The sequence below is a fragment of the Aptenodytes forsteri genome, unplaced genomic scaffold (assembly GCF_000699145.1).
Source record: "Aptenodytes forsteri isolate BGI_AS27 unplaced genomic scaffold, ASM69914v1 Scaffold14, whole genome shotgun sequence".
NCBI classification, from domain to species: Eukaryota; Metazoa; Chordata; class Aves; order Sphenisciformes; family Spheniscidae; genus Aptenodytes; species Aptenodytes forsteri.
In genome coordinates, this window is record NW_008794457.1 from 926,110 (window position 1) to 952,600 (window position 26,491).

At 42.5% G+C, this 26,491-nt stretch overlaps 1 protein-coding gene across 2 annotated transcripts; it reads left to right on the plus strand.

Annotated features, from left to right (window-relative positions):
- Window positions 1-1,684: 1,684 nt before the first annotated feature.
- NUTF2 (nuclear transport factor 2) lies at window positions 1,685-26,284 on the plus strand. Of its 2 annotated transcripts, none has more exons than XM_019475008.1 (5): window positions 1,685-1,740; window positions 10,001-10,125; window positions 13,544-13,615; window positions 17,740-17,838; window positions 25,753-26,284. In XM_019475008.1, exons 2-5 carry the CDS (start codon window positions 10,027-10,029, stop codon window positions 25,864-25,866), a joined length of 384 nt encoding a protein of 127 aa, XP_019330553.1. In that variant the 5' UTR covers window positions 1,685-1,740; window positions 10,001-10,026; the 3' UTR covers window positions 25,867-26,284. The 2 variants fall into 2 exon arrangements, with proteins under 2 accessions (XP_019330553.1, XP_009289033.1); XM_009290758.1 differs by lacking the exon at window positions 1,685-1,740 and adding an exon at window positions 9,357-9,373.
- The last annotated feature ends 207 nt before the right edge of the window (window positions 26,285-26,491 follow it).

Sequence of the window (26,491 nt, forward strand, 5' to 3'; positions counted from 1 at the left end):
GCGGCTCCCGGCGGGGGGTGGCGGGTAGGTAATCGGGAGGCGAGCGCTGCTCCTCGGCCTCGCCGGAGCCCCGCCGTACCCAGCCTGCGGCAGCAAGCGGCTCTTCCCGGGAGCGCCGTCCCTGCTCGGACGTGCTCAAGGCTTTGCCGTCGCGATGGTCCGAGGCACCGGGACTGGTCCGAGGCACCGAGCCTGCTGCCCCGCGGGGCTTCTCCTTTGCTTTGCGGTGGCTCGGTATCGCGGCGAGGAAGGGTAGGGGGGATGAACTCCCACCGCCAACACCGCGAGGAGATGGTTTGCCCGGTGTGAAGGAGGTGCACTTGGGTATGCTTTCTGCCTCGAGTGTTTTTGGTGTTCTTACTGCATTACTGTCTTGCCAGAAGGTTGTGCGAGGACTGAAGTTAACCTGACGTGGCTGAATCACTTTGTCACATAGAAAACGAAAGGTTCACGCATCCTTGGAGTAAAACTCGCAGAAGTGCGTGTGCTCAGTGGTCTGCTGTAGCCGTCTAGTTTTTTCCTTTGAGTTGCCAGTTTCCGGTGTGATTCTACAAGAGGCGATTTTTTTTTTTTTTCTTTCCACCTCTATAGCCGTTTTCACTTTTAACTTTAAAAGCAATCAAAACCTGCGAAAATTTACAGCGGCGAGGAGTGTATGTTGCATTTTGTTAATATGAGAGAGCTTTCTGAAGTCATTAAGTCCCAGAGATGCTGTTCCTGCGATTCAAATTTAACTCCCTGTCTAAGGCAGGCTGTAAGGCTTTAACTGTTTGCTCTCATTTGAAGTCCATCGCTGCCAGTGTAAATGTGTACTTTAGAGCTCGACTTGTGGCATATACATTGTATTGCGGTTGAACGGGAACAAAGCCCAGGTAAATGCTTGAATAGGAACAGGAATCAGTTGCAGAACTGTTGCTTGAAAGTTAAATTTGGTTGCTGGATCAGCCACCTTCTCAAGTTGGTCCTTTTTTTATTTCTCTTTTTCTGGGAGGAGTTGTGTTCAAGCAATGCTTTCTGTGTTTGGTGCCTTTAAGTTTTCTTTTAGCAGCAACAAAAAAGGCATTTCGCCTATCTCCGCATAGAAGTAAAGAAATTACTGTATATAATATCATTATTGGTGAAAAACGTAATCTAATTTAAAGTACAATGACATTTTGGCTTACTTTTGGACTATTTAACTATTTTCCAACTGGGGTCCTAATTATTCTTTCGTGTTGCTCCCTAAAAGATTGCAAGTTGTTTGGTAGATGATTTGAAATACGTTTAACATCTGTGTCTGTTCAGTTCTTTAGAAAAATGCAAATGGTAACAACTTTCTGCAGTTCTCTCTGTTGGGGTTTCTTTTGTCCCTGTCATTAATAATAGGATCGTCTAGTTAGTGGCGGTGTTGAGTATGTTTTGTGTAAGGATTGCAATATAGACTAATAACTGGTAACATTTGTAAGCATGATTTCTTTCTGTTGTTTTAAAACTCCTAAATATTGTGGCATCGCAGGCAGTTTTGACATTCATATTTGTACATCACCAATTTGTGTGCTTGCGTACCATGTTGCTGGAAGCAGGGCTATTGTGCGGTGCAGGGGAGGAAAAAAAGGAAGCAAAGCAGGACGGGAAGCGTGGTTGTGGAAGTGTGAGATGGTTGGGTAGATACCGTACGAAAAGTTTCGGTGGCTTTTTTTTTTTTAGGCGTATTTTGGAAACTTGGAGCTCAACCAAAGATTGGAGCCCAGTCATTTGGAGGTGAGGTATAACAAGCTTTGCTTACACACATGAAAACCTTGCGGATCATAAAGCATGTGGGAGAAAACTTTCCATACTTTGAATGCTGCCAGTCAATAACAGAGGAATGCTGTGGCCAAACCTAAAATTATGGGGTAATATAATGCAAAATAGCAATGTTATCTAGGTTATCTTGCATTTATCACTGCACCAAGGTACCTAGGGCTGTGTTTTTAGGGGTGGCTACCTTTGTGCTATCTAATTCAGGGCTGTTATTTACACAACTGGCTACTTTTAACAAACATACAACAGTGATTGTTTTCAAATATGCCAAACTTCAGTTGTGAACCACAAGAAAAGTTGCAAGGATTAAACTGTGGTTTTTTATAGAAGTTCTATGTAGAATAAAAATTAATACTGAATATTATTTTGCTGCTGAGTCATGAACAAACCTGGTTAATTTTTAAGTAATGATTTGGTAGAGAAAAAAGGGTTATAACTGTAATATAATATATTTACTTCTGTAACTTAAAAATCAGTTCCTAATTTTCTCTTAACCTGAAACAGCTGTCATGATAGAGTCGGATAGATAGAAATATCTTTTATATTCTGCTGTTTCTTGGAGATTAAATGTTATGTTACTGTGCCTATAAGGTAAAGAAAAATGTGATGCAGCAGTTCCCCCTGCTCCTGTCCCCCATTGCCTCCTCTGTTACTTTAAAACTGAGCAGTCTTGGGTACATCCTGGGGAAAAGAGACGTGACTTCAGCCTTGTAAACTTGAATTCAGGTTTTTGGATTGCAGCAAGAATACTGTGGAAAAAATGCCAAATGTGGATTTTGCTTAACAACAAAACATTATGTCTTCCTATCCAATTATATGTAATACAATATATGGCTATATATTTGAAAATCACCTCTGCTGACTCTTTGTGACTGTTGGGTCGGCAGGGTGCAGATAGGATGAGCATCAAGCTGTAGGCACAGTGAAAGCTTTGCCGGCGTCCTCCCCGTGTGTTTTGTTTACTAGTGGCCTTGTATTTGCTGACATCTGTAACCAAAAAAAAAAAATATACTTCAAGTTGGCATAATTCCTGCATTAATTTGTTTTAATGAAGCTGGAGTAGAGGAATAAAAAGACTGAGAAGGGGAAGGTCAGTTTATTTTCCACATTTCTCAGAAGGAAACAGTCTGCACCTTGTCACTCTTCCCTTTCTCCCTTTCCATCCTTCCGCTGTTCACATATCTAGACTTAATTATTTTTAGATCTGAAAGCATATTTAGAATAATGTGATTTCTTGCACAGCGCAGCCCATAGCAATTACTAGGTGAAGGTCTGTGTGGAAATCAGTAATTTCTGATTGGCCTGGAGCAGTAATTTTCAGATTGTTAGCCTCCATGGATCAGTCAGCTACTAGGGAGATGGTAGTGAAGATACCCAAGAGAAGCAATTCTTTCAGTCTCTGAATGCATGAGTTTGCTCCTCAACTGGAAGTTTCATAGGTTTTCAAATGGAGAAGGATTGACCACTAAATTGGAATTTCTCAGAAGGAGGTACAGCGTGTTTAAGATAAATGACTGATGATGTATCGTGTCCCCGAGTAGGTTCCAGTATTTCATCATCCCTGTGTTAACATGCATTCTGCCTGGCCTGGGCTCGTTTAGCCTCGAGAAGAGAAGGCTTGAGCGGGGCTTAATCCTAGCCTCCCATATCTGTCAGACCATTACCAGGAAGATGGAGCCAGACTTTTCACAGGGGTACTTGGTGGGAGCACAGGAGACAAGGGGCATAAATTGGAACAGAAAGGATTCTGGTTGGACATGGGAGAGCTGCCCTCTGCATGAGGACGGTCAAGCATTGGAACAGGTTGCCCACAGAGGTTATGTAGTCTCCAGCATCAGAGTTTTTGGGGATCAAAGTGGAGAAAGGCGTGGGTAACCTGGTCTGATCTCCTAGCTGACCCTGCTTTGAGCTGGAGGAGGTCCCTTATAACCTGAATTATTCTGTGATAATTCGCATAGTTTCTTCTCTTGAGAGCGTATGGCTTTGCTAAAGGAAGGGCAATCTGTTATCGAGTGATTCTTGGTGTAGTTGAATAGATGATCTGTTTGAGAGAAGATTAGCTGGTCCTGTGATGCTGGTTCCATTGCATTCCTAGAAAGCACACACAGGAGATGCTCCTATCTTTGTAAGTTTTAGTGGCAATAGAAAAGAGATTGAAGGGAAAATAGTCTAAAAACTGTTTGCTGCTTTACTTTTTCTTTTTTTACTGCAGTTTAAAGACTGCTCACTCTTTTTAATCTGAGTGATCAAAAATACATGTATGGTAGAAATGGCATGAATAACAGGAACCGAAACAACCGAGAGCTCTTTCATTGTCCTTATTTACTCTTGTTAATCAGTAGTGAAGGGTGCAGCAACTGATGGTCTAAACCATGTTTGCCATGGATTCACATATACCGCTGGACCAATAGCACCAATTTAAAGGGAGCATTGTTGCTCTCTTGTTACACTGATTTTTCAAATCTTCCAGAAAACAAGCTTGAATTCAGTCTTAAGAGAGTTTAACTTTGCAGTGGTGTGTAGGGCCAGCTTTAATACCCAAACTTACAGAATAAGTGTAGTCATGACTGGATAATAGATGGCTTTTTTTTTTCTCCACTAGCATGTTAGAATGTATTAATTTGAGGTTTTTCCTCTTTAAATTCAGTGTTTTCTTTCTTGGTATTCCACAGATCAGAAGGTCTTTACTGAGCTTATTTGCCTGTGATGGTTGTTCATTGATTCTTCGAGTGCAGCTTGCTTTTTAGAAGTGGCAATCCCCGGGAGACCACCTTCGTTTTCTTTAGCAATTTATGTTATACTTTACTATTGCTCATACTAGTTTTTGTTGACGTTTTCAGAAAATGGGGGGTTTTTATAGAAGTGCAGGTCTGCCATACTTGAAATCAAAAAGACGTAATTTTTTTTTAATTTACAGCAGTAAGCTCACATACGTCCAGGTCTGATAATGCAGTAAACGCAGCTGCCGGTTGAAACAATTATTTGGTCTTTCTCCGTACTGCAGCGATGTGAGGATAGCCCACCTGCTCCAAATGTCACTGGTGCTTACATGTTTCATGCTATCTGTTTATTTGTCTGTCGGCAGGAGACTCACTCTATTTTTGCCAGGTAAGAAGGTGGCTTTTCCTCAAGTTACACCTCCGAGTAGCTCTGGTGATGGCGCTCAAGCAGAAAGACGGACTTTGTGCTGCAGCATGCTGACAGAGAATCGTCTCCAGGTGGTTTCATGGCTTCTTGTTTGTTGAAGGAAGCAATGGGAAGAGTTTTCATCCAGACCTTTGGCAGAAATGGGTCTTTTAAGGACTGTGTTCCCCTTAGGAGTTAGGGGCAGTCTTGGTGCGTTCGTGCTGATCTCTCACGCCCGGAGTTAAGGCAGAGAAGGAAGAGGGATGAGTGTAGATAGGAACATCTAAGCTGTGACAGGCAATGGGAAAGATTCTGTGTTTCTGGATTTTGTGGACAGAAAATCTGTTGCCTGAGGCCAGTGTAACCCTAGTCTAATTCAAGGTCACTCGTGGCCCATGTGAAGGCTCCCTTCTCTTCCAGTCCTCCTCTGTCTCACACCTTTCTTTCCTCCTTGGTGCTACTACTGTTTGGGTCATGCAGCTTCACATCATGTTGGTGCCATGTGCCAAAGCAGATGAGGGGGAGCTTAATTCGGGCAGTTGTCTCCCTCCTGGGCCAGCATGGCTGGTGGCACAGGACACAACAAGCTGGAGGAGCCTATGGGGAAAGGAGGGAGAGAGGCTTTGGGGTGTAGCGTAGCCTTGGACGATCTGGCAAGGTCGAGCAGCAACAGAAGCGTTGGGCAGTATAGACTGTGCAGGCTGGGCTGCTGGGACTGTGGGGCCCTATGGAAGTCCTGTTGATGTTGGTACTCCGTGACTGCATGTAGGAAAGCCTGGTGTCGTGGAGAACTGGGAAGTTCTGCATGGTTTAGGGTATGAATTCCCTCTCCTGTGCTGCAGGATGCTGAACACAGGAGCTTGGCTGTGCGTTCAGGGATGCTGTGTACCCCAAGGCGTTGTGCAGCAGTGGCAGTGCCGGGATGAGGGATGAACATGAGATGTAGGTACTGGGGACACCATGGTGCCGTGTAGGACGAGAGCTGTAGGAAGCGTGGTGAGATGTGCAGAGGGCCGGAGTTTACACTTGAGGATGTGTCAGTGTGTGGCCTGGCAAAGGTACTGGAAAATTTGATTTAGACGTCACCGAGGAAAAGTCCCCTGTGGAGCAGCAATCCCAGTTCTGCAGTGTCAGCATATACCTGGTGGAGAGAGAGTTGCTGGCAGCTGCAGCCTTTGTGTGCTGTATTGGGTTTCAGCTTGAGCACTGACTGCTGGGTGGTATTTGAGGTGGGGATAAATTCTCTAATATGAGCAGATTCCAAGAAACGGAGTAACGTGAGTTAAAGTATTATACTCTGTGTTGGTAGCTCAGCTTTGCTGCTGTGCCTCTGCGAAGAAGCTGTTAATCAAATGGGCTGTGATGTTCGTAAGTGGATGCGATGAGGTAGGTTTGGTTTGAAGTCACAAAGGAAAGAAAATTAATTAGCTTAAGGAAACTGTCTCCTTTTCCATGGGGAATTAAGGTGGAATATCCAATAAGACACGTAAGTGGTAACTTCTGCAGATGCCTTTAAAAGGACAGCTGTGCCACATCGTACGTGCTTTCTAGCTTATTGAAACTCTTTTATCTGGCTTAATACTAACTGAGTATTCTTGCCTCTGTAACCAAACTTTGAGTGAACTATGGATAGATTTGGCTGGATGGCTCTGAGGCACAGCTGTGTTGTCCTAGTGTTTGACAACATGAGAACATGTGCATTCTTCCTAGCTTTGGAATAGATCTTAAAAGCCTTTTATGTTACATTTATCTCATTAAAACAGCCTGCTAAATGTATCAATGCAATCTTATATGGATTGGATCTCATTGAAAGGGACTGGGCTTGATGACACACAAGATCATTCCTGTCTTGTTCTTTCTTTAGGTACATCTCTAAGCTTCTTACATCTCTGATGGCAGGCAGAAAACATAAGACAGCATGGAGGAAAAGGTGACAAATCAGAAACGGAAAATAAAAAAAATGTTCCAGGGAGAGTGAGAGTGTTCAGCAAACCCATATATGAATGGCACAGGAAAAAGAGCAAGGTTGTAATAAAAAAAAAAAAGCATTACTCAAGGATGATTAATTTCAGCGGCATTTTTTTTTAGCTTGGTTCTCACTTCTCGCAAAATCAACATTATAACTGGTCAAATTTATACTGGGTTTTTTTAAATTATTATTTAATGGTATTTTACCTGCCAAAATACAAATACTTTTTTTTAGAAGGAGATAGCAAGCTAGCATACTAATTTTTAGTTTTAAAAACCATAATACTACTTTCTGTATTTAAAAGACAAATTCCTTAATTTCTTGGAGTCTTGGAGGCCTTCTCACAGTTTCAGGATTGAACAGAAGGCATCTGGTGCTTGAGTGAGGCTGTTGTGCCTTGAGGAGTTGAAGGCCTCTGGGTCCGAACGAGGTGCAGTGCTAGCATACAGCTTGATCTTGGGTTCGTATGATGGTACGGTGAGCTGTTAAGGGTGAATACACATCGTGTGTGTGTGTGTGAAAATTTAATTTAGCGATAGCTACCTTTAGCTTCAGGAGAATAAGCTGGTGTGTTTTTTGCTGTTCACTACTTCAACTCAGTGTTAGATGTGCGGCTGTTTAACATCGATACTGTTGACTAGATTTGCACTTGAATGTTTAGGAAGGATATCTGATAGTGATATGAGCTCATGGGTTGAAGTTGAAGCTATGACGATCCATAAAAAATGAATAGAAGTGATTTTTCACTTGGGCTGATTGTTGGCTCCACCACAGCCATCCCAACGCCTCTAGGTACCTGCAGGTCTGGAATGGAAACAGCAGACTTCAAAACTAAATACTAGTACTTCTGGTTTTCCAAACAAGACATGAGAGTCCTCTCTAACAGCAGGGTGGGCATCACTCAGTAGAGTTTCCAGGGAGTTGGTGCGATGGTTTCAGGGTGGTTTTCTTTCAACGTACAATCCTTTAATACAGGCTGAAGTTGTTTGATTTCTACATTTGCTCCAGGTTACGCTTGTATGTGGCAATTATGGATTTGCAATCAGTACAACTTTTTGTCTTGTAAAGAAGTAGGTTTAAGTTGTTCAGGGGGGGTGTGTGTGTGTTGTTTTTTTAAACCTGTTGTACTTGGATGGATTTTTAATTTGTCATCTGTTTTCCCAGAGGAGCAACCACACTGGGTAAAACTCCTTCAGACTGAGTCATGTATTGCAAGCGTTAGTGGAGCACATGTGATGGTGACTGATGCCAGATTGTAGATCTTTTTGTAATAATTTGTAGTTCAAATATTAGTTATGTGGCAACAAGTCTGTGAATTTTTAGTCTATGTTAGTGTGCAGGGTTACCGAGTTTGATGTTGGCCGTATTGCCTAGGTGGTTGATATTGAAGTAAGGATGTTTAAAAATGGGATAGGTGTGTTTCTATCATAAGTTCATTTTTGACCTCATCCTCGAATAAAACAAATTTCTAAGGTGTGCTTGAGAACTAGCGTGCAGCCAGCATCAGCTGGATGTCAAAAACCACGGAGTCTGTGGCACGCTTTTGTGGTGCATTGTCACAACCAAAGCTCCTCCTGCTGAACCTCTCCTCTTTTCGCAGGCTACAAAAACATCCCTTTCTCATCAGGGAGAACCACCTTGCCAGCTCTCTATGCTGTCACATTCTCTGCTCCCCAGATGCCAACCACTTTCTCCATCAAGTAGTCTGGGTGTCTAAGCTCTAGCAGTTGTTCTTGGTTTGTATTTTACTTTGGTAGTTGAGTAAAAGATATTTGCTCTTCTGTAAGTCTGGTCAAATTTGTGTAACCTTAAAACTTCTGGCCTAGGGTTTGAACCCATTTCAGTTCCCATGTGTATGAGTAAAGCTCAAACAGCCAAAGGCCTAAAATATGAAAAGACCTTTCTTGTCTGTGCGCAGAAAGCTAGGCCTGGTAATACTCCCTGTGGAGATCTTAGGAATATGGTTTTTTGCTTCTCTTAGGAATTTGTCAAGTCTTAAACAGGTGTGTGTGTAATTGACATCTAAAGGAAGCCAAAATAACTGTCATGGCCTGTGTCCTAAAACAGAATTTCATGCCTTTCCCAACTCACAGATCTGTAGCTCAAGGGTTCCTGGTCAGGGATTGCAAAGAGGGACCTTTAGCAAGTACAATTTAGTTTGCTTGAAGTAAACTCAGATCTTAAAATGTAATGTAGTGGGTTTTGAGCGCAGCATTGTTGTGTTTTGAATTCTAGCACAATTCTTCAGTCTTTCAGAGAGATATCAGAATAAAGAAAAAATGAATTTGCTTTCTTGAAAAATTTAATGGCATGGTAAAGCAATCATCTGTATTGATTGTGCGTGATAGTTTCTAGACTGGGTCTGTCTGGACCGCTGCACGTGCTGTATGTTTAGTCCCTCTAAAATAGAGGGACTCCTGTTCGGAAGTGTGGGATGCCTCTGAGCTTCCAGCACCTTCACTGGGAACCGCAGATTCTTGCCACTGAAAAATCATGGTTTGTATCTTCACATTACTACAGGTTCGAAGATAAATGTTGAGCGTACTTCAGCCTTAGTGACAGGATAGAAGAGGAAAGTAAGCTTGTGTTAAGCAAAGAGCTGGTGAATAACTCCTGTTGTGTACCACTGAAAGGACAGTCTTCCTTAGAATGGCCTGTGGATGGTGAAATACCTGAGGAGCTGAATAGATAAATCAGTTGGTGTAAGCCACTTGCAGACAATCCATATTAACACGTCAGTTGTTTACAGTAAATGAGATCAAGTCGAATAGCAAGGGCTTGCCAACTTTTTCAGATGGTGTAATTTTTGAAATATGTAAATATAAGGTGGTAACACTTACTCATTTTTGTTCTTTTTCTCCACTTTTGTACACGAGTTGTGACCTCACACAGAAATAGCTCTAGAAATCAGCAAATACTGTAATAAGAAATTAAACCATGTGGTACCAAGATTTTTTTATTTCACAAAAGTCTAGGATACAGAGGTGAGGTTTGTCCTACTTCCAAAGAAAAATTCTGGCCAGCTGAGAGGATCTGTGTTTACTGATGCTTAATACTCAAGCCAAGTGCTATGCTTATTTATGTGATTGTTCTTTCTGATGATTTTTTTGTTTTGTTTTACAGTCACTGGCTTTAGGTGAGGATTCAGAATGGGAGACAAGCCTATCTGGGAGCAGATTGGGTCCAGCTTCGTACAACATTACTACCAGCTTTTTGATGCAGACAGGACTCAGTTAGGAGCAATATATGTAAGTATCTACAAAAAGAGGGCTGGGCCTCTCTCCCATTATCTGTCTAGGTGTCTCTATTTTGATGTGTGGGAATACACAGGGGTGGGATAGTGGGTTTTATCCTGACTCCAGAATGTCAGTCAGTGCAATCACACTTACTCGACTTTTATTTATTGCATTTCTATTTCACTTTATTGCATTTTCTGTTTCACTTCTATTTTGAACTTTGTCTGCCTTATCTATAGGCAGTCAGACTCAGAAAATCCCCGGCTGGGTGTAGACAGTGGCTTATAGTGGAGGGGGCTGGTGGTGATCCTGTGATGAAATTCTCTGTAGAAGCAAATACGCTAGCCTTAGTTTGCCATTACTTGACAGGCGTGGATTTGCTTGGCTCCCTCTTGAAGTGGGATGTGATTAAGGCCTACTCTGTGTTTAGCAGTTCTTGCAGATGTTTCTCGGATCTCATGCTATATTAATCCTCAGAACATTAAAATAGATTTAAAATTCTGAATCCAGTTTAAATATTTAGACTTTGTTAAATTTAAATTCAGTTTAAATTTCTTCAAAAATGAGGTTTTTATTTTTGCTCCTTACTTGGGGCAAAATAGATTTGGTTTCCAAAATTAAAGACTGTAACAAACCCAGGGAACATCAGCTTTAAGTTTTGGGGGAAGACTCCTCCAGAACATGCAAAATGCTTTGCGTGTGGAGTTGATTAGTGGTGGTGAGGAATGCTGCTGGGTGGCTGAGGCGTTTCAGCAAGACACTCAAGTCTTACAAGTCTTCTAGCAGCATATCCTGTTCTTCTGACCTGTTTTTCATCTGCTGGATGAATTGTTTGAAGCTTCACCAAGCTCTTGAGGATTGAAACTGTTGCACGAACACCATCCGGCACCCCTCCTTATACCTCAGCAGTATCCATCAGCACCGATAGCATTTGCTCTTTGGATTGTTGTGTATTTGCTAACTGCTAGACTGTTGCCTTACTTTGGCCAAGAAGCTGTGTACAGAGAGCCTATAAAGCAAGAAAAACAAGTAGCCTGTGTCCAATCCACAGCTCTAAATATGAAGGCACTTAGCAGTTTCTGTCATGTTATTACCAAAACACATTCAATCCTCATAAGACTGGTGATAAGTACAGGCTAATTTAAATTCCTGGAAACATGGCCTTCCACACAATTAACTCCTGGGCTTTTTCCACCCTTAGGGTCTTTCTGCCTTGCATCATTCAATGGAGATACCTATGCAAATGTAGTCAGGAGAGCTGTTATGCAGGTCACCGGTGTGTATTGTTTTGTGGAGTTCCTAAACTACGGAGCATGGGACCCTGTTTTGTGTGGCTAAAATGCACCAAGGTCACAACGTGTCTAAATTAGAGGAGCTTCTGCAGAAATGCACTTTTACTGATGAGCTTTTTGCCTTCTGAGACCATGTGGGAGCGAACAAATTTTATAGCATGCAGGAGCGCAGCAGGGCGCTCTTGGATTTGTTTAGCATTCCTGTATTGCTACTTCCACCGCAAGGTTCGGTTTTCTCCTTTAGTGGTGTAATCCAAGTCAGTTGAGCTTTTGTCACCTACTCCAGGTAGGGATCTGGGCCAGTCGCTTTTGCTGTGAATTGCTTGAGTTACATGAGTTGCAGGACTAAGTCAAAGACTTGTTTTGCAGTTATTCCCCTGCAGTTGTTTTGCAGGAAAATGCTGTAGCTACTTCTTTCCTCTGCTTTTGGGTGTGTGGCTACTTGTGATGAAATATTTTCTTACTTTTATGCCGTTTTCTCATCTGTAGGGCTTTTGGGCTAGAGGAGAGGATGCTTTTTGTTCTTGAAGCAGTTGCTCCCAGACTGTTGATACAGGAAGCGGCTATGGAGGTAACCTATAGCAGACTGCCAGGTGGACACTGATGAGAGACAATGTGAAGTTGTAGCGTTTCAGGAAGAGCGTATTTCCCTCACCAACTTAATCTATGTCCTTTGCTACTCTTTGAAACATCAGGAGGGTCCTGCGCCACTGTGTGCTCACCTGCTGAAGCGGATTCACTAAGGCAGGTTTTGGATCCCCTCCGCTTTTGTGACTTTCCATATTTGAAGGCTGTAATTTGAATGTTTGAGAGGATAGCCTCATTCCCTGGTACCATCACCCGGCTTCTCAAGTTATCAACGTCAGGAGTTGATGTCATGTAAGATGCAAGCGGTGTCAGCCAGATGACTTGCTGTGTGACCTTAGATTACACAATCTAAGTCTATTTCCTCGTAAAAGGAACATGTCCAAACTCAAAAGGAGCTCTTCATACTGCTTTCGGTTGCATCTATGACCCTGAAATGCTTCGTGCTGTTGCTCCTGGTCCCCTTCTTTGTTCTTTTGGCTCTTGCTGCACTATATAGTTCCTTCTGATGATACATGGAGGACCAGAAGCTTCTTTAGAGTGGTTGTGACTGTTGTGCAGGTTCAGCACAGCATGCATGGCTGAAAGAAGTGGCTTTTTGATACGGTGTGGGTCAAAAACAGCCTGGAAAATCTACCAGAGAGCATATAAATGGAGTTCTTTGGAATCTGCCATTTTCTGTTGAGACATTCAGAGCTTCAGAGAGAATTGAAGGCTGGATGGGAAAGAGCTGGGAATCATGTTCCTGGAGGTATTTAAACTCAAAAAGGTGGAAGGAATAGCCATCTGTGACAGGGTGCACGAGAACTTGGGCTATCAGGTGTAGGGTGAGGGTGCTGTTTGGAGATGGCAGCAGGCAGACTTTGAGCTCAGTGGAAACCAGTTTAAATGGTCTGTTGGCCAAGGTTTAAAACTGGATTTGAGAAGGCAGAGCTACGTCAGCAATAGGATATTGTGACTCTGGTTTAAACAGAGTATCCGAAGCTGAATAGAAAGTTTCTTGCCTGTTGCTGTTGCACCTGATGTAGCGTGCTCAGAACGCCCTCCCTCATATACTGGAAGTGCTTGTAGGCTGAAGCGCCTCAATCACTTCATGCCACACAGGGCAGTCTGTTAGAAAACATTGAGGCACATTCTACTTTTCTGGGTATGAGCAGGATATGCAAATCAGTACCTGAGAGGGAAAAAAAACTGGTGGTGCAACTAATTTTGTCAGATTTCTTCATATATTTTTGTCTCTCTGCATGCTTGACTTTGTGTCCATAGGATTTTTTTTGGTGTCCTTTAGATTTTCTTCTGAAAGCTAACTGTGATCCAAAGGCAGGAACTTTTTTTGCTGGTAGAATCATGATAATGAAATTTAATTTACTTAATTTGTAGTTGATTATTCCAAACTTTTTCAGTTACTCTTTGTGGTTTCTTTCCATCTCCCTTTGAGGTAGTTTCCAAGTAGCTGGATTCTAAGGATATATGCCAAGTAAATGAAGTCTCTTACCAGGTTTGCTTAAGGGTTACCTAAGCAGGTTGATGAATTGTTTTTCTTTTCCCCTCAGATTGATGCATCATGCCTTACGTGGGAAGGACAGCAGTTCCAGGGCAAAGCAGCTATTGTTGAAAAACTCTCTGTAAGTCTAATCCTTACCGGATGTTTTGGCAAACAGTTCTGAAGACTATAAATTAATTGCTTCTGAAAATTTGATTTCGACTTCAGCAGTTTAAAACTCTTGAACGTGGGACTTGTGCTTCCAGCTTTTGGTCTTCAAAAAGTGTTACTTGTGATTTAATTCTGTGTAGTGGGGTGTTCCATTGGTGGCTCTAATAGTGGAATGTTAATTGACTCCGTTAGTTTGCAAGGTTATTTTGTGACTGCAATTGCATTTGACGTTATTGATTTACTTTTTAAAAAGTATAGTTCATAAGCTGACCCCGTGAGCTAGAGGAATGAAAGGTGGGGTTTTTGTTCTTCTAAAGCATGCCAAGGAAGTAGCAATAGCAAACCTGTTATTTGGATCTGCCTATGACAGGCTAAACGGGTTATTGCAAGGAACAATTTTTCTGATACATAAACTGCAAATAAATTCTACGGTGGAGAACCTGACTTATCCTCAGTGCAGCATTTGTCAGCTGTTCAGATATGAGCAGTTATGGTTCAGGACTTTGAAACCAGTGTTTCCTCTTCATCTAGGGAGAGGAAAGCATTTCTTACTGTACAGAGACCGAATCTCTCTCCATGTTCATTTAGTTAAACTTGGAGCCAAGTTTTACCTTTTGGGTAAATCCATGCTTCTGTTATAAAACTGGGTGTATTTATAAGCTGTCATGAAACTGGAAAGTTTGTTTCTCTTGCAAGATATGTAGAGGGCATGCTTTAGGTCCTCAGACATTCTGCTCAGAGCATGGTATATCAGGCAGATACACCATTTTTATTACACATTGAGAAAAAAAATCTTTAACCTCGATGCTTGTCTTGTTGTACAGCTACTGCTCCTGTGTTTTGGAATCACTGCTTTCATCCAAGACATCTTTAACCGTGAAGGCTGAGGTTTGCCCCTGGATCTGTGTTTTAGGTGCCTGCATTGTCTTTGAGAGGGCCACACACCTCAGAATAGCACAGCTTGCAACTGCTCACCTCTAGATGAGGAGATACTCAAGCTCCAGAGTTGGTTGTTTGTGTACTCAGTGTTCTTTCGACTTCTGGGCTAGCAGCCATTTAGATACCCAACCAGCTAAGCATTTGCTTCGCCACAGTGTCTCAGACTGCTGCCTTGGATCTGGCCCAGTGCAGATCGGCCCCTTTCCCACTGGAGCATTACTCATCTTTACCTTCCCTGTCTGTGGTGCCATTTGGACTTTCTGCATTCGTGTGCCTGCTGCACAGTCTCGCTTGGTGAGTGAAGGCATGCTACTTTGCCTCAGGGAAAGTTTTTTCTGACTTGTATCCATCTGCTTAAAGTAAGGAAGAAATGCAGTAAAACTATTCCATGCCCTTCCACTGCATGGCTCGTTACGGGGCTGTATCAGCTTACCGTGACTCTAATGTCTTTCAGCATACCTCTGTCAGCACTGGGCTACTTGGGCTCTGTTTGCTGTTTCAACTTAATGTGCTCACCTACTCTGTGCTTCTGGAGCGTCTTAGTCAGTTGAGCAGATCACTGAAAGTTTGACACTGGAATTCTTTTGCACTTCTGCAGTCTTGTGTTCTTCAGTGCCTGGATGATTAATCAGTGTAAATGCCAAGAGGCAGGATTTTCTTTTACAGCAAGTTCTCTGCTGTGTAACAGCAACACTATGGCACCTTTTCAACCTACTCTGTCAGATGATGCTAATGTAGTAGGGCAAGGCTGTAAAGACATTGCTTTGCCAGCACTGGTGCACCTGTACCTTGTTGCAGAGTGGGAGTTGACACTTGTTCCTTCTGTCTTAATCGGTGCTGGACTTAGGAGTTGTTTCAAATAGAGTGCCTGTCCTAATCAGGGGGCAGCCTGACTTACATTGAGCATTTGAGATAATCCTGTAGTTCTACGAACCTCCTGGACCAAGGAGGAAGCTGGGACAGGTAGCCAGTTGTTGCCAGGAATGAGTTTAAGCTACTCGACTCTATTCTTGCAGAATTTCTCTTACCTGACTTCAAGGAGGATTCCACGGTTTTGGTAGTGAAAGCCCAGACAAGTTTTAGTGTCAGAGAACACTAAAAGCCTTGGTTGTTGTGTGGCTTCTCACTTGTTAGTCGCTTCTATTGTACTCTTCATATCAAGAAATCTTTCTCTCCAGTACAGATGGGTGTCCATAAGCAACCATCCTTTTGAGGTAGCTTCTCTCCATCCTAAAAATCGGTGATCTTTCCTATCAGCTGACCCTACTCTTTCCAGTGGGATTTCCCCCACTGCATCACATGAGGAGTAGCTCACTTGGCTGGCCAACCATTGGGGTCCTTTTCTCTGAAGGAGACAATCAGATACTTGAAACAGGCACCATCTTGCCCAGCCTTGTCTTTGGTTCCTTGTCACCATCTTGCAGGGCTCTTGGCTCTGAAGCCTTTCCTTCCTCCCTGTCTTCTCTCCCCAGCCTCACTTCTCATTGGCATCTTGTCACACTGGAAGCTGGGTTCTGGATACAACCACATCCATTCCCCTTCATGTCTCTGCCTTTTCAAGAGACTTTTCTTGCAGGACTTGTTCAACAAGGAGCTGTTGTGCTGAGGTGGGACCAGGCTTCATAGTGCTCTTTTTGTCAAAGGAAGGGTGTTCAATGTCCCAGCCTATGCTTGTGCAGGCACACTCAAGTTTGGGATGGTGACCCTGGAAAATATTCTGCTGGTAGTTCAGAAAAGACTGCTCTGTTGTTGTTTCTTTTTTTTTTTTTTTTTTTTTTGTCACTAAATGTCTATTCCATATTACAAACCAGTGGCTCACTTTGCAGTTCATGGTAGGTTGGGATTGTTCTCCCAGCCAAGAGGAAACACTGCAGGCTTTATTAGAGAATGTTCTTGAATAGTGTCCCTCTGATTAGAGGGCTGCTCTGTACACTTCCTTTGCTTCCCCAGCTACTGCTCCTTCCAGTTTCTGTGTTTTCTATTATCCAAGGATTTAGCTTCCTGGTATTCTTCCTGAAGCCTTATGCTTGTCGGGGCCAAGTCTGTACTTCGCATCCTTGACAGTAGGTGTCGGGGTCTCCTGTTCTTGTACCTAGGCCTTGTAGGAACTCTTTCAGACTCCTTCCACTAAAGTGAAATGCAGAACTTGTCAAAGTACGTCCTTGGGTCTACCTCAACCTGTTAACAAATCAGGGAAATGAAGCAAAAGCATCGAAGTACAACCCAAGGTTTAAATGACTGCATGCTGCTGTCCTGTGCAGTGCATGGACTCTGGGTATCAGCCATGTGGTCACTCAGAGCTCCATCCGTGCTGAGCTGCCACTTCTAAAGCGTCTAGCATTAATGCAGTTCTTGATAGTACAGTCCTAAAATGGCGTTTGTGTGACAGGACTCTGAGATCCCCCAGATATTTAATGTTCACCGCTTAGTTGTCCATGGTTGGAATGTGAATGCGGTCTAAGTTGAAAGAGAGGAATTACTCCCCAGTGTCTGGTGTTTCTCAAGGTGTGTTCCTTGCATACTTAACTCCGGACATGCTTGCATCTGCTACATGAGCATGGAAGGCTTTTTTTTCTTTTCAATATGTGTGCTTTTGATCTCCACCTCCTCCTCCTCTCCCCCTGCTCCTGCCTGGTACATGGCAAAGATGGTGCCTGTTGCTGTGTTGGTTCCCCTCAGGTGCTGTTACGAAGGAAAGAAAAAAGGGGAAAGGTGGATATGTGGATTTCAAGTCCTGAACACTGGTTCTTGGTCAACCACCTTTCCTTTGTGTTCATAGCCATTTTAACAAAGAAGCAAATTTGGAGTTGACTGGTAAACAATCTTTTAACACTGTTCAGAGCAGCGAAGCTTTGTGTCTTTTTCATATGAACGTTCAAATTGTAGATGAACTGAAGCTCTTCGGGCGGTGTAATTAGACTAGGAAAAGGTACTGCTTAACGTATATGGTGACATACTATTTCATGTCTCGGTGCTTGAAAAACACAGCTGTTATGATCAACCCAGCCTGAATAGTGTCAAATTGCAACAACTCTCCATGCAGTGCTACCAAAATAGTCTAACACTTCATAATGTTGGATTTGCTCAATCTTTGTTTTGTAAGTTAAATAATGCAATGACTGCACATTTCCTTATTTTGCTTTCTTTTCATTGCAGAGCCTCCCTTTCCAAAAAATACAACACAGCATCACAGCACAAGACCACCAACCTACACCTGACAGCTGTATACTCAGTATGGTAGTGGGACAGCTTAAGGTAAACTCTTTCCATTACAGGTTAACAAATGCTTATGTCTTAGATTTTTGCAGGATTCAAAATCATCTGATTTCTGAAAACACTAAAATGCTGTCTTGGGTGGGGAAGGAACACTGGTAAGCTTGCATGGGGATGTCATTCTTCTACTGTTCAAGACTGTCAAGACACTGCTCGTCCCTTCAGATGACTAGCACTAGGTAATTTGTCAGTCATATGTTCCTGCCAAGCAAAGTACCATGGTTTTTACTCTGCATACAAATACCATATGGGCTCTAGAAGCATCAATATTTCGCTTACCCTGATGCAGTAAGGTTTCAGTGTCCTCTGCATTTAAAAGCATCATTACAGTGTTCTTGGGCAGCATAAGCACAACTAGTTTAATGTGCTTTTTGATGTAACGTTATGCATCGAGCTGTGATTTAGCAGACACTTTCTTGTTAGCTGAGAACCCTTCAGTAAGACCGTGCTTTTTCTTTTCTGTCACAGGACACAAGAATACAGTTCTGGTGTTAATGCAGTCCGGTACCTCTGTAGTTGAAACTGGTTCAGCAATGGGAGCGTGGCCTCTGAGATCAAACGCTTATTGTTGAAACAGCTTCTTCTTGTGAAGAAATCAGATTATTTTTCAGGCTGTAGTATGATTACATTGCTGTTTACGTTATACTACTGAACTGCGTAAACTTACCCAGTCTCCTGTTCTTTTGAGGAAATGTTGGATCTAAATACACTAGGGCCACAGACTTGTAAGCTAATTACACTACTTGTCAATGAAGGAAGTTGCCCTGGAATCTGCAAAAAATATCCTGTATGTAAAGCCAGCTGTAGGCACAACTTGCTCACAGTGGGCAGTGCTTATTTAAAAAGTGTGACATTACATAGCAATAGTTAAAATTACCAGAGTTAGATTTGTCAGGGTTTGGTCCAGCCATGCTGTCAAGTCAGGACTCCAAAGCCATCCAGTCTTTAGAGTTACTTGAACCCAGTTTCTTTTAAAATAGCCGTTTAGGTTTCCTTTTCCTGTTAACTCTGAATGGCACCTTTGGTATCAAAACATTCAAACTTCCACTGACTGTACTCTTAACTAAGCAAACATAGGACAGAAAGTTTGAATCTGCTTGCCTTAGCTATTCTCCTTAATTGTTTTGTGCTGGGCAGTCGAGAAGAGCAGTTCCCAGCATATTGCATCCACTTCTAAGCCTAACAGATAGCTTTGGCTCTCATTAAAGTTGCTCCTGCTTCCTAGCTGCAAGTTGGATTCCAGCTTTCTTGTTGCTCAATCCCACCTGCACATGTTCTGTTGAGGAAAGACAGCCACAGGTGGCCACGGAAAACGCTGAATTGCAGGACAGGTATGAAGTCAGACATGCTGATCTCATCTGTCTTACTCTTGGGTGTGCACAAAACAGTGCACTGGTCACTGATGTGACCAAGGCTTTTTGGCTCAATGTCTTGGGCCACTCACGTCTGCACCTGGTTTTGCACAGTCATGTTTTTAAGGTTATTGCATAATCATTAAGCAGATGACAGCTTGCAACAGTGCTTGTGTTGAATCCTGTGGTAAGATACCAAGTTCTTAAAGATTCTGTAAAGCTTTCGGGTTTTCTCATCCTTTAGTATGGTTGTTAGGGTTGTAGATGCAATCTGGGAGCTTTCCGTAAATACCGTGGCTTGGAGTAGTATTTCTTACTGTGCTGTTCTTATCCTCTAAATAACTTCAGCTCGCTGAAATTATTCAGAATAATTCAGGGATCATGTGATAGTGGATCTAGGTACTTGGAAAGAACATGTTGGATTAAAGTATGCCTATTGTCATGATCAAATCCAACTTGTTTGTGAATTTTTAGTACAAGAGGCAACACTTTTCCACTCTCCACGTGTATGTGTCTCCAATCTTAGCTTTGAAAAGCACATTTTAATGCCTGGGAAATGCTGCTTCTCACTGAGGAAGCATCCAGAAAGTCAAAGTCAACTTTGAACTTTGACTTCTTGCTTCCGCCCTGTATGATACTTATACAGGTGGACAAACGAAATAATCAGTAACAGTCTGTAGCATGACATGTACAGTAACCATTTCTGCCAGTACACGAACCTGGTTGTCACATGCAGCGAATACTTTTTCTTGTGCTAATACAAAGGTGTTGACAGCCATTTTAATGCATCTCAGTGCTGTTTTCGATACAGTGCAGTAACTGAGAACAACTGGGTTCAGTTAGTGCATTTTAACAAGTGGCTCGTCTATAGCTCCAGTTGAACGGGGTACGCTTTAACACACAAACATGGAGCAGCATACTTGGTTTTATTTAAAGGTTGCCTTCTTAATGGTGTGGCTGTTCTGCACAGCTCGCATCTGTTGGTCTTGAGAAAAACTAGCGAAATTTGCACGAGGAAGACGACTTTCACGACCATCTGCTTGTTTTATGTAATGAAGGAGCATGCGTAATGCTTTTAATAGAGTAATGCAAGAAAATAATGCTAAAATACCTGTAACATGCCCTTTCTAAGAAGTCATTCTTGGCATGATATTTTAAATGGATTTTCTGAGGCCTTAGTTGCTTGAATTGCTAGTCCCAAAGTTCAGTGGAAACTCATTCTTAAGTGAGCTGGGCACATCTTGTATTTCTTCCTTAAACCATTATATTTTTGATCTTGTTTGATTTTAGGGGGAAAAAAACAAACCAAAGCAGAAAAACCACCTACTCTCCCTGCATATACTGTGGGGTGAACTGCTACCAAATTGTCACAAAGCCTCAGCTCTCTTCTTAACCGTACAAGAATAGTTCTGAAGAAATAATGGGGTCAAGGACTATTACTGTCAAACTCTGTATTTCCTTTACCAGAGTATTACGCCCTAAGTAAACCTGCAGGTTTGGGCTGTTTTAAGCCTTTGGCCTCCCCTGCTGGAGGGGGATTTAAGCGGGGTCAGTTGAAATCGTTACTGCCCTGTGACAAGGTCAGGATGTGCATCTGCCTCTGTGCCGCTCCAGTCCACAGCCCAGCATGCTAATAACAATATGAACTGTAAATAAAAAAAAGCAACATCTTTTGCAGCAAAATAATCATCTGCACTGAGGGGACCAGTCACAACAGCTTCTTGGAGAAGATGTTGGAGGGTCACAGAGCATCTAATTAGGGTGAATGTCACTAGCGAGGATCTAACTCGCTGGCAGAAGCAGTACAGTAATTGCTTTAATTGAAAAGCATATTTTCAAGTAAATGTATGAAAGATCCTCTTTAATGGATGTTGGGATAGGTAGTAATGTTCTTTTATCCTTTTGTAGAGGTGCAATAAATATACCTCCACTTACTCTATTATCATTTTTTTATTGCTATTCATTGTCTGGGTGCATACTTGCTTGCTTCAACTAGGAAGAGTAGGCATCAGTTTAAGCCTTTAGGATTGAGTTTCATTTGGTGTGATGCTGCTTTGCCAACGTTCATCCAGAATGTCACCCAGTATTTTCAGTGTGCTTCACCTAGTAACGTATTTCTCCTGTCGTGCTCAGGCAGATGATGACCAGGTTCTAGGCTTCCACCAAACCTTTTTGTTGAAAAGTTTTCAAGGTGCCTGGGTGTGCACCAATGAAGTCTTCAGGCTAGCCCTCCACAACGTTTAACCCTCTGCCTTACCTCTCTTCCATGCAGTCCTCGCTGTCCTGGTTGAGTAAGGAGTGCTCTCTTCTCGCTCTTCTGTCACTTGAGCTCGGCTGAGAAGCATGGCTGTGTCTTGCGCGTTCTCAGAGCAATGTGGCAGATCTGTGGCTCTCCCCCAGAGTGTGAATTTGAAGTGTTTGTTGCAGAATTAAGTGTGAATAACTAATTGTTATGCGGTGTTTCCTAGTCTTAAAAGGGAAAGGAAATTTTCAGTTAAAATCACTGGATGTTTTTGTAATGCATGCTGAACACTTAAAGTATTGCTTAAAGCCTGTTAAATGAGGCTTAGCATCTGAAAGAACCTGCTATCTTAAGTAACTAGCCTTTCCTTTGAGATAAGGATAGCTGCAAGCCTGCAGTTCAATCAACAGTTGCTGTGGGGTGCTGGTGAAAGAGTAAAACTGTCTCTGACCAGACAAGAGGAGAAAAGTTGTGCAGCTAAACTTTGATTGCAAAGTAGCGTTGCATCCAGTACTCACGACATGACCCACGGCTCTGTGAGCTGAGGACTTTCTACAGTTTTGAGCCCCCAGGTCAGAAGGGATGTAGAAAAACTGGAAGAGGTCAAAAAGCTGCCAAGATTGCTGTGTTCGAGAGCTTGTGGAGCTGGGAGAGGAGGCAGCTAAGGACAATCTGCCTGAAATGTAGGTGGAAAGTAGTTGAGTACTTCCAACAACCTGAAAGCAAACTGTTCTTGGTGGTGCCAGACAGTGTAACAAGGGACAGTGGTTGCAAACCATAACTTGGGAAGTCCAGATTGGACACAAGGGAAAGATTTTTTCACTGGAAGGCTGAAACCCTGGGAAATGGTGCCTGGACACCTTGTGAAACGTCTGTTCTTGGAGGTTTGGAAGACTGCTAGACAAAGCTGTGGCCAATGCAATGCTGCTGGTAGTCCGTGCTCATGCTGAGCATGAGGCTGGATTGGAAACCAGAGGATCCTTCCAATCCGATTCTGTGACTTTTTTTAATTTTAATTCAAGGATGTCATGAAAGAATTTGAACTGCATAAAGGAAAGCTTTGTAGGAAAAATAAAGCCCCTGTGTTTCAAGCCTGGGCTCACATCTGGAATGCAAATTTTGAGTTGGACACAGCTGAATTTGGAGTGGACAGTAAGGGTAAAGAGTTTCGGTGATGTTATCTGAGCTGTGGTGAAGATCCAAAATAAAATGGGATAGGATTAGTCGATGTCTTCTAGAGCATCTCAAGTCACTCAACTGTGGGTCTTTGTTATATGTTAATAGGACATATTCAGAGTTTTGGGAACGAACTGTAAATTATTTCATTCACCTTAAATATAGCCTAGGATTTTCCTTGTTTTTAAAGTATATTGCTACTCTATGCTGTGAAGACATAACATGAAAGGAATGAAGAAAGCAATAATTTGTGACTTCATTGTGGCAATTTGCCATATGTACAACAGCAAGTGTTCGGGGAAGAATTCCCTTTTTCTTTCAGTCTTTTTTTCATGTGTCCAGTCCTGAATTGAGTAAGAAGGGAGGAAATTCTCCTCAAGCCAGAGCACTAAGAGCTGCAGTGCAGCTAGGCTTATCAGAAATTGAGGAAACCTACACTAAAACTAGTCTGGTGGTGATATCTTTTTTTACCAGAGGTATATTTTTAAAGTGTACTCGTGTCAGTAATGGCGTGCTCAAATTTGGTGTGAAAACTACTTACGCAACTTGTAATAGATGCCTCAGTGACCAAAGAAGAGGAGACCATAGGGCAACTGAGAGTATACTAAATGCTTATTAATAGAGTCGGTTAGAAGTGATTCAAGCTGCAACGATTCTGCCTGGCTGGTTCAAACTAAGCCATTAGAAAGGAGCTGACATGGATATGAATTCGTTCCAACTTAGTCAAAAGGGATAGCATTAATAAAATGCTTTACAAAGCTGTATGTCAAACTTCAATGTACAGCTCCCTGATGCTACTCAGTTTTCTTAAATATTCCTTCGTGTCCAGGAACCTACCAACTATCAAGCAGTAGTGTGACTGCACTAGCGTGTAAGTGTTCTATTTGATACCCGGGAAAAGCTAGAAAAGGCATAAACGCGTGGGTTTCAGTGCACAGGCCCCCTCTTCAGCATGGATATGCAAGCATCTTTTCTGGACAGATCTAATAGTGATAATACTTCCCCTGAAATAGTTGGCACGCCTGCTGCCATATGTGCTAATGAACTAGATGGACGGCTGGTCTAATCCAGCATAATTGCTTGTCTTCACGTTGTGCTGATTATTACGGAGCCTCTGCCTAATGCAAAAGGAGGCATGTATCAATGTGACAAAAAGCTGCCCAGTTCATCAACCTGTTGAACAGTGACTTTACTGACACTTGTCTTGCTTGAGGACTTTTCTTTCATTGATTTGTCTACTGAACGCTTAGACTTGCTCATACTTCTGGCCTTACTTGTTGCCTCCTTAATTTCTGGCTGTAGTAGTTTCCTCATTCACTTTGTCCTTTGTGGTTTTATAGTAATTTGATATGTTGCCCCTTCTCCTCACCCTGATCACACTTTTCCAAGCTAGAGTGTCATACTCAATTTACTTTCTTCAGTAGGAAACTGTCCTGTAGCTGGCTCATCTTTCTTGCCCTTCTCTGGCCTTTGCCTATTCTACCATTTTAATTTTTGTTAGTGATAGGAAGTGCATGCAGGATTTGATATGTGGGTGCTCTCTGTGCATTTATGTGGTTGCTTACTTCTGGGTTTTGGTTCTCTGCTCCTTTCCTACTAACTGCTAACGCTGTGCTTGCCTTGATAGCTATTGAGCTCTGAGCTGGTTTCAAAAACAATAAAAATAATTGTCCATCATGATTTCAGTATCACTTTCCTGAGAGGCCGTAGCTAATCTAGGGCCCCTTTTGGTCTTCCTCTGTGGATTAGCATACGCTTCATAAACCGCACTTCATCTACACCGTTTTATTTCCTAGGCAGTTGCCACTGTGGAAATCCTTGCAGTAGTTTTAGATTTGAACACTGCTTTTGCATGCACTTGATCCTACCAGTGCTCTGGCAGACTTGCTGTTTTGTGATATAACTGATGTCCTTAGCAAGTTGCTCCTCAAAGCTGACTTGCTTCACAGTCAATTTATCACTTGATAAAATTCACAAAACATGAATATTACTTTTTAAGTAGAGACTTTTTTTGTTGTTTGTTTTGTAATCTGCTTTGCTCTTCAACCTTTTCACTTGCTTTTCTTGACGGACAGCAGCAGAGCATTGAGAATAAACGTTCAGCACTTTGACAGTCTGTTTCATGTGCTCCTCTGGCTGCTGCTTTTCAATGCTTTTTTTATGCCTTTCCCCCTCTTTCTGAAGCTGAATAGTTGTGTGCTGAAAGAATAGAGCGTAAAATCCTCCAAAAATGCTGAATTGAATACACTATGGTCAGTATCAGAAGATTGTTTTGTAGCTAGGTCCTGTGTGCTGTTCAGATTAAATCCTATTATGTGATTTCTAGCTGATTTGGGAATCATTTATGTTATTTTGAGGCTTTAATTCCTGCATGATGTCTCTGAGGAGACTGGTAAACGTTAGGTGGGAGAGCTAGTCTCCCTCTAATACTATTTTCTGCTTTCGTAGTAATACAGTAAATATAGTGCAGGCACTATAACCCGCCTAGATGAATTGCCAAAGGCAGGAGTTGAGGCACTGCTGCAAAGATCCCTGTGCTTAGAACACCTTGACGCAGCTATAGCACATACTTCGCTCCCTTCGAGCTGTTCCTGGACAGTGGAAGTGGGAAGTGCTACGTCGCTGGCCAGCTGTACCTGCTGTGGGAAAGCTTTCAAAAGCCTAGATCATTACATAGATCATTTGGGCAATATTGTTGATACCGACTTCTACAGAAACTCCCTTCTGTCACCAGTCCAAAGTACAGCAGCTACAAACTAATTTTGAAAGACCTTGTTTTATGCTTGGTTCCTGGGCAAGGCCCAAGGAGAAAATTTGTGACTCAACGCTGAGGCGGGCATGCTCTTATCAGTGTTGTGAAGCTGCTGCGATGGAGATGTCTGCAAGCCTTCCAGAAAACCCCAATTTCAGATGCCATTGCAGGATTTCTGTGTCATTGGCCCCTAGCTGCTTGTCTGCAAAGCACCTTGGAACAGAACCTCTGGTTGTATTAGTCTCTCTTGAGGTACTAGGCATCTTACAGCATGTGACATCACTGTTAACCTTAGCTTTTAAGTCATCTTATGAGTTTTGCAATACATGTCTCAAAAAAGAGCTTTTTGAACTTTTTTTCCTCTCTTTCTACAGGCTGATGAAGACCCTATCATGGGATTCCACCAGATATTTCTATTAAAGAACATCAACGATGCCTGGGTTTGCACCAATGACATGTTCAGGCTAGCATTGCACAACTTTGGCTGAGCTGGCAACCCCGAGGCACCCATGCTTTTTTTTTTTTTTCCTCCCTCCTCTCCTCTTACTGGTATTATTCACACTCACGGAACATTCCAAATATCATACACAAACCTGCAGCACTGCAGAGCGTGAGCAAGCAAGACCTGTGACCTGCCCTTCTGCTGAGTTTACATTGTCACTAGATGAGTTTCTTGTGCATGATGTTTGGAAGTTAGACTTAGCTGCATTTGACGAGAGAAATTTGTGTTGTACCAGCATGCCTCGGAAAGAATTTATAATGCAAAAGGTTGTTGTTTCTGTACTGACAAGATGCTCTATAACCCAAAGAAATGAAAGAACAGCAGCCTGTACAGCCCAGATATGATTTGTTCAGATGTTCCAATGCTACATTACACAATAAAACCATGAGATTTTCTTAACAGTTTAAATTGTTTTAATGAGTTGGATATGGAGTGTATGGTACCGCTTCCTTTGGGCACCTCGTGTCTGCCTGGTGAGATAATGTTTACAAACCTAAAACTCTCAAACTGAAGAGCACTTGATCGCTTTACCAATGAAGGCAGGTCAGGTATGCCCTTGGCCATACAGCTTTTTTTCTCTCCCTCTCAGCAGCTTTTATAACAGAGACTTC

Excerpts from the sequence above, each read along its gene's own strand:
- NUTF2 (XM_019475008.1), top strand. The coding sequence starts at position 10,027 with ATGGGAGACAAGCCTATCTGGGAGCAGATTGGGTCCAGCTTCGTACAA. Across the intron at positions 10,126-13,543 it reads CTCAGTTAGGAGCAATATAT|ATTGATGCATCATGCCTTAC; the intron begins GTAAGTATCTAC and ends TTTTCCCCTCAG. Across the intron at positions 13,616-17,739 it reads CTATTGTTGAAAAACTCTCT|AGCCTCCCTTTCCAAAAAAT; the intron begins GTAAGTCTAATC and ends TTTTCATTGCAG.